A 7,757-nucleotide genomic window follows, 5' to 3' on the forward strand; every position below is an offset into this window, starting at 1 on the left:
CGGTCATGAAGCGAGATAAGGATCGTGGACAGTGATATATGACGCTGGTAACTATTGGACATCTAATTAAATCGACAGACAAAATTGGCCACTAACTGAATTGATAATGAATGGTATGTGATTGATTAAATGAAATGAACAAACTGACAACTTATATTTTTCCATCAGGTATTTACCATTATATCTCATTATCATTTGTTGGAATGGATATAGCTATCGATCATAGTTGATGGACATTGGTATCAATCACTGATATTGGATATTGGCAACCTGTTTTATCGGATTATCTTTGAAATTTGGACATTCACTTTTGGAATTATGAATAGCACGAAAGACGAGTACAATCGGAAGATAAAATATAAGAATTTTATTTTTAATTTAATTAATTAATTATTTTAATAAAATCAATTAAATTTTAATTAATATGGGGTTAAATTATTTGGGAGGATAAAAGGGGATAATTGGGATAGTACTAACCCAAAAGGTTAGGAGACCATTTGGTTGCAATCAGGGTTAGTACTAACCCAAAAGGTTAGAGACCATTTGGTTGCAACTAAATTGATCCTAACCATTTTGGTTAGTACTAACCAAATGGTGTGCCACGCGCCCCAACCATTTGGGTTAGTACTAACCACTTTACTTTTTCAGTGAATGAATCGAATCTAATCGTTTTCTAAATTCCTAAGTGATTAATTAAAATTTTAAAGGGTTGTTACTGAAATTTTCAAGTTATTTTATCGTGGAACCCAAAATTGAAAAACATAACAGAACAATTGATGACATTGATGACATCAGATAGTGATGATAATTGTTTTCATCATCAAACAAACGAAGAAGAAAACAAGGAATGCGAGTCACACATAAACACACCACACACCATGCAATGTGAACGACCACTACTACTGCTATACGACAAAGAGAAAGAGATATGCATGCCACTTAACACTATCGATAGTGATGAACGAATTTGGCCGTTGCTTTTTTTTGGATTCAAAACAAGCATGCGTATTTGGTGAATCATTTCGAAAAACGTAAAGCGGTCGTTTTGATTGGTCATTGCCAGACAACCAGAAGGAGGCAGGTCTTGTCTTAAAAAAACTGACTTTTTTTGTGTGTTGTGTTGCTTCAACTTTGACTTTTGAAAAAAATTATTCGTTCGTTTCAAATTTCTAAATTTGTTTTTGGTTTTGGTGATTTGATCAAGTTCCGAAAAATAAGAAGAATGGCGACAGAATCGACCGGTCAAAATAATGAAAAACGTTTATTCATTCCGGATACATCGACAACGACAATGGGTGAAAAATTACGAACAACAACCGAAGATATTTGTCTTGAAGCTGGTTATTATCTACATAAAAAACCATTAGGTGAAGGTGGTTTTGGTAAAGTACGTTTAGCAACACATTTACGTACAAATCAAAAAGTAGCAATCAAAATGATGAATAAACAAAAATTGGGACAAGATTTACAACGTGTTCGTATTGAAATTGAAGCATTAAAAGTTTTACAACATGATAATATTGCTAAAATGTTACAAGTTATTGAAACTGATACGGATATTTATTTGGTTCTAGAATATTGTAGTGGTGGTGAATTGTTTGATTATTTGATTGCTAAACGTCGATTAACCGAAACTGAAGTTCGTGTTATTATGAAAGATTTATTTAAAGTTTTACTTTATATTCATAATCGTGGTTTTGCACATCGTGATCTGAAACCAGAAAATATTCTATTCGATCAGAATCATAAAATTAAATTGATTGATTTTGGTTTGGCTGCTAATTCTTCGGTGAGTCATTGTTTGCAATTCGCTAAATGTTTGTTTATTTTTCTCATTTCGTTAGAAAAACAAAGCAGCATTATCATTTTTACAAACTTGTTGTGGAAGTCCAGCATATGCTGCACCTGAATTACTTCGTGGACTTACATATTCTGGTCCGGCTGTTGATGTTTGGAGTGCCGGTATCCTATTATATTCACTTTTGGTTGGCCAATTACCATTCGATGATGATAACATTAATAATTTGTATAAAAAAATTCAAGATGGTCGTTTTATGATGCCACAATGGCTTTCGGCTGATGTTCGCGATCTAATCGCATCAATGTTACGTTCAAATCCAGCCGATCGTATTACAGTTGCTAAAGCATTGGATCATCGTTGGATTCGTAAAGGATTTACAAGTGTTTCACCATCGATGCCAACACCAATTCCATCGCATGGTCCATTATCACCGGCTATAATCGATCAGAAAATATTTTCCTATCTTCAACAATTATTTCCTCGAATGACCGATTTGGAATTACGTCGTCGTTTAAAATTATTTGGCTATGTAACGGCTACATATTTATTACTTAAACATGATCCACAAGCTATTCAGGTAAGTTTGATTGATTGAAAACAAATTAATTTTAAAATTTTAATTTTTCAGGCCGTAAAAGAATCATTACAATTACGAATGAAATCATTAGCACAACAGCAACAAGAATTATCCGGTTTGGTTAAAAAATCTGAAAATCTTATTGTTGAGCCACGTATTGCTGCCATAAAACGTAAATTACAACTTGATTGTAACGATACGATCAATTCACAACAGCAACAACAACAACAAACAGATCAAACCGAACCAATGACCAAAAAAGTTAAAGAAATGATTTCAACACCGAAAAAGACATTATTATTGAATGGTATTAATTCAACAACGGTTACACCGAAAATTCCACCACCATTATTAACTGAACGTAAACAAATGCTGATAAATAGTGCTAAATGTCATCAATCACCTGCATTATCACCACGTGTACCAATGAGATTAACACCACAAAAAGCTCGACAAATTAAATCACCAAAACTACAGAAACCAATGAATGATGAAAATTCGGTATCGATTAAGGCAAAAACTTTGGTGAAAAGTCCATTGGCTAACAATAATACTAATGGCGGTGTTACAACCATAAAAAGTCCATTACGAGATGTGTGTAATCAGGTTTTATCGCCAACGAATAAACAACAAGTAAAACCATCACCGAAAATAATGCTAAATACACCGACCAAAACATCATCATCGACAAAAATCATTACTGCAACGTTTAATGGCATCAGCAACACCAACATCAGATCAAATACACCGAAAATTAGATACATCAATGCCATCGAATAATATAACGATGACATCATATAAAGAACCACAAGAATGTATTGATCATTTAATACATACATTACGTTCAAAAGGTGTTGATTGTAAACAGAAAAAGTATGTATTACAAAAAAATCATTATTATCATCGAACATTTATCAAACGTAAACGAACATTTATTGTACGACAAAATTATAATAATCGATCAAAACTAAATTATCCATCAACGATATCGACCAGTAAATGGAAACGATTAACATTTTTAGTTAATCGTAAACAGTGTTGATCAATCAAACAAAACAAACCTGATTATCTTGAATCTATTTGTTGACTTTTAAACATTCTTCTGTGATTTTATTTTATTCTAGGATTTTAAATTAAAACCATCATCAGATTTGGTTTTGATTCGATCGATCGATAATTTCGCTTGTTTTGTTTTGACAATTCCTTTGATTAACGATTTTTATTATTTTTGTTTTAACCCTTTCTCCCCCACTTTGCCCCAATATTAGTTTTACCTTGAAATGTTTTTTCAACGACAAAATTCATTCATCATTAAAATTTGATTTAGAAATTTGTCAATTTAATGGACTTTGTGTTATACATCGTAAACGTTTAAATGGTGATGCTTGGAATTATAAAAAAATTTGTGAATTAATTTTACAATTAAGTAATGAACAACAATTGGCTGCATTGAATAATGATAACAAGAAATCGACGACCATACAGCAGCCGCAGCCTATTGAAACCGAAACCCGAGTTTGATGATTTTCCATACACCCAAAACGCAAATCGATAATCCTTTTCCAAAAATATCTAATTTATTTCATAATTTTTGATTAAATTTAACCATCATTAGGTAATCCTTTATTTACAAGTTTTGATTGTTCATTTGTTTACAGCTTTTTTCTTTTGTTGTTGTTGTTGATTATCATCATTATCATTTTGATCTTCGATTGTAGGATCTTCATAACCATCAATATGATTCCAAAATGCAATAGGGAATTTTTCCGGTGATGGTTCCGAAAAGATTAATATTCTTGATAGAAAATCATATTGTACACCTTGTCCAGGACGATTTGCGTCGATAGTTTTCAATAGATATTCAAAATTTTCTTCCAATTCGCCATCGGTTTGTGATAAACGACCAAATGGTATTTGTATCGAACCATAATCCGGTTCCAAATCATCTTTAATCATTTTGAATTCAATTCCATTAACAAAATTTCCAACTAAACGTTCCATATCGAAACCAATATTACCACGTTGTTTTGTTGGAAAATAATTACCAACAATATTACGTATATTATTCAATTCAATCAACATATCACCATGACAAACTAAATCATCAAAATTATCCAATGTTATATCACCAATTTTTAACATTCGAATAATATCATTTGAACCAGCTAATTCAGCACCAGCTTTCCGTGCTTGTTCTTCATCTTCATCCGCTTTACATAGGGCAATTATTTTACGTTTAACACCATACCGGAATAGATTTGGATATGAAACAATACCGGTAAAACTACCGACAAATTTTGTCTTTTTTTTCGTACGTAAATCTAATTCAATACGTGCTTCAACTAATGCATCTGGTTCGCCATATAATTCGGGTTGATGTGTTTCACGTATCATATCCATTACCGTATTTAATGGATATTTTCGTTCTTTATATTGATCCATAACAATAACATTGTCTACGATTTCGGATAAATTTTTCCGATCCGAATCGGAAAATTTTTTACTCACAGCTTTTAATGATTTATCAACGGATAATTTTTGTGGTTTCCATATTTTTGGTGGTGCTATTTTCTGTTCTTCACGACGTAAACGTGCTAATTTTTGTTTTTCACGTGTTGCCGCTATACGTTTACCTTTTCTAGCGGCATAACGTTTCTAAATTTTTAATGGAGAAAAAAACATAAGAACTTGCAGCAATTCTGAATTTTTTCAAATTACTTTACCTGGTCAACTAACAAACAATTTCCGGCATCAATGTTTAATATGAATGGAGAAATTGTTGATGCTCGATATAAAGCTATGGATAAAAAGCGAAAAGAATTAAGTATGAATATTGATCATTGAAGAAATTTACCATTTCGAGTGAATGATTGATAACAACATTGTAAAAATGCCATAATTCAATTCAAATTCAATTTTTTGAAAAAATTCATTCAGAAATGAATCGAATGCAAAAAATATACGCAACTATTTTAACATTGATCACATGTTTAAAATGAATGACAATCAAGGTAGAAATTGAATCGAACAACTTGTTGATTGCGATGTCGATGATCATCAATGATTTTTGTTGTTGTTCTTTTTCAATCATTTTTTATCTTTTGGTTGATTGAACGACGACGACGATCAATATACTGTGCGTGTAAACAATACAAAATAATCAACATTTTGGCCACACTTATCATTAGCAATTTTAATCGATCAATTGGCTTTGAAAAAAATTTCTGTCAATGAAAATATCAAAAACAACAAAAACGTTGGCGGTGAAATACAAAAAACGAAACTAAACGATCATCCTCATCATCAGAGAAAATATCGATAGAAAAACGGTTCGAATGGTTAATGGTTGTTTGTGTTTGATTGATTGATGTTGGCATTCGATCAATTATTCAGCCTTTCATCATCATCAACATTATCATCATCATTTTAATATAGAATGTGTATCACCGATACGAATGATCATCTGATCATCATCATCAATAAAAAATGTTTTTATTATTTTTATTTAAACCGATGGGTAATCTAATTGTATTTATTGTAAAATTTTACCTATCCATTTGGTTCCTATTTACATTTTCGATATTTGTTTATGTTTGTCTTTATAATTGGTTAATACCCAGCTATAGTATCGAAGAGGCAATATTTTTTCATCATGATGTTGCCTGTAAACAACATATGATGCATACAACATTATATAATTATCATCTGCAACAATTACAACAATATTCATCATCATCATCGGATAATTATCATCCACTACCATCATCATCACCTCCATTGATGACCGATCAACAATATTCACCAATCAATATAATGACCAAATGTCAAAATGTTCAATACGATATTCCAAATAAAAATTATCGAAATTTTTTCCACCGTGGTCATATTTATTATTTTGAATTACAATTACGTATGCCTGATTCACAAGTAAATCGTAATCTAGGAATGTTTATGATACGTTTACGTTTGTTTGATCAACATGATAATGAAATTTATGATATTTATCGACCAGCTATTCTACCATATACAAGTTGGTTATTATCATTAGCTAAAATGATCGCCTATATTCCATTATATTTGATTGGTTGGCTAACAGAAACCTATACGATAAAGATAAAATTATTAGATCAACATGCTGATTTGGAACATTTAGATTTTTCAAGAATTAATCGTATCCGATTAGAAATTGAAACATTAAAATCAATCGAAATAATACCACCAAGTCGTTTGACAATTAGTGTTCATTTGGAAGGTATAAAATATTGGATGTATTTTTGGCCATTATCAACATCAATTGTTATTATTGGAATTTTATTCGCCATTCTTTTATTACTTTATCTATGTAAAATTATACGAAAACCTAGAAAATCAAGAAATTCAAATAATAATAATGATGATAATAATACTATTAATAATGTTGATAATAATGTTGATGATCGTGTTTCACAATTCTTTAATGATTCAAGCATTTTTGATCAACCTGATTCAACATCATCATCAACAAATTGTAATCATCATCATCATCATAATCATCGTCAACATTTATTACAACCAAGATCTCGTCATCAATCTCAATGAAGAAAACATAAACTGAAAAACTGAACCATCATTCATTTGCTCAATTCCGGTGCTTTTTTTCCTGTATTATCTGTCATGTCATCTCTCTCTCTCACGCTCCCGAAAAATCAATATGCCAAAAAACACTATTGTTTTTATGGTGTGTGTGGATAGTATTATTATTCGTTAATTATTAATTGTTGTGTACATAAAACAAAAAAAATACTCCTAATAATAATGGTTATAATTAACTAATTGAATTAATTACTTTAATTATTAAAAATGCCAAAGTTTTTATTAAAATTCTAATTAAATTTTTTATTGATTCTGATGAACAAAAAGTTTTGATTATCAATGTTAAAAATACTCTTTTTTTGGATGATGTGTGCCATCATCATGTAATTTTCTATTTAGTTAGTTCAATTCAATTCATTTCCTTTCAGGTCATAGACACAGGACACAAAGAAACTGGGCGATTGCCATCAATTCAAATCAACTTCTATAAATGGAATTCACTAAAAAAAACTAACAAAATGGACACACACATAGCATTCAACTCTCTGAAGAAAATCTCATCATTTCTTTAGTTCTTCAGTTTTTTTGGCAATAAAATAAGGAAATTTCATTGAACTTTGCAAAAAACATTTTTCTTTCTCAATCTTCTTGCTTCTTCATGTTCAACAATGAATTCGAATACAGTGTTTTGATGTATTCAAACAGGGAGCCATTTAGTTTTGAAATTCGGTTAATATTTCTCTTTTTTCACACAAAACGAAAAAATCCGGTAAAAAAAATGACTCATCATCATCATCATCAACGAAT

The 7,757-nt window shown here is 30.7% G+C and overlaps 3 protein-coding genes across 5 annotated transcripts; 2 read left to right on the top strand and 1 right to left on the bottom strand.

Annotated features, from left to right (window-relative positions):
• Positions 1-1,035: 1,035 nt before the first annotated feature.
• On the top strand, positions 1,036-3,947 carry LOC113796249 (maternal embryonic leucine zipper kinase-like). The gene is given in 5 exon segments (XM_027346479.2): positions 1,036-1,789; positions 1,845-2,378; positions 2,430-3,065; positions 3,067-3,251; positions 3,647-3,947. Coding segments are annotated over 5 exon segments (2,175 nt in total). The 5' UTR covers positions 1,036-1,222; the 3' UTR covers positions 3,900-3,947.
• On the bottom strand, positions 3,696-5,601 carry mRpL1 (mitochondrial ribosomal protein L1). Of its 2 annotated transcripts, XM_075824430.1 has the most exons (4): positions 5,589-5,601; positions 5,233-5,299; positions 5,102-5,175; positions 3,696-5,033 (listed from the first exon to the last, which is right to left on the bottom strand). In XM_075824430.1, the coding sequence occupies exons 2-4, from the start codon at positions 5,273-5,275 to the stop codon at positions 4,023-4,025; spliced, it is 1,128 nt and encodes a 375-aa protein (XP_075680545.1). In that variant the 5' UTR covers positions 5,276-5,299; positions 5,589-5,601; the 3' UTR covers positions 3,696-4,022. The 2 variants fall into 2 exon arrangements, with proteins under 2 accessions (XP_075680545.1, XP_027202283.2); XM_027346482.2 differs by lacking the exon at positions 5,589-5,601 and having other exon boundaries at positions 5,233-5,373.
• Positions 5,602-5,605: 4 nt separating this feature from the next.
• Seipin (lipid droplet biogenesis associated protein seipin) lies at positions 5,606-7,238 on the top strand. Of its 2 annotated transcripts, XM_075824431.1 has the most exons (2): positions 5,606-5,895; positions 5,999-7,238. In XM_075824431.1, the coding sequence occupies exon 2, from the start codon at positions 6,054-6,056 to the stop codon at positions 6,954-6,956; it is 903 nt and encodes a 300-aa protein (XP_075680546.1). In that variant the 5' UTR covers positions 5,606-5,895; positions 5,999-6,053; the 3' UTR covers positions 6,957-7,238. The 2 variants fall into 2 exon arrangements, with proteins under 2 accessions (XP_075680546.1, XP_027202284.2); XM_027346483.2 differs by having other exon boundaries at positions 5,606-7,238.
• Positions 7,239-7,757: the final 519 nt, after the last annotated feature.

Source organism: Dermatophagoides pteronyssinus, unplaced genomic scaffold (assembly GCF_027571235.1).
Source record: "Dermatophagoides pteronyssinus isolate colony J.1.1.1.1 unplaced genomic scaffold, Derpt_VIB-CSIC_2022.12 sq0129, whole genome shotgun sequence".
Lineage (NCBI taxonomy): Eukaryota > Metazoa > Arthropoda > Arachnida > Sarcoptiformes > Pyroglyphidae > Dermatophagoides > Dermatophagoides pteronyssinus.

Coding starts and splice junctions, on each gene's coding strand:
- mRpL1 (XM_075824430.1), bottom strand. CDS start 5,275: ATGGCATTTTTACAATGTTGTTATCAATCATTCACTCGAAATG. Junction 5,176..5,232: donor TCAATCATTCACTCGAAATG/GTAAATTTCTTC, acceptor TTTTATCCATAG/CTTTATATCGAGCATCAACA. Junction 5,034..5,101: donor ATTGTTTGTTAGTTGACCAG/GTAAAGTAATTT, acceptor TTAAAAATTTAG/AAACGTTATGCCGCTAGAAA.
- Seipin (XM_027346483.2), top strand. CDS start 5,865: ATGTTTTTATTATTTTTATTTAAACCGATGGGTAATCTAATTGTATTT.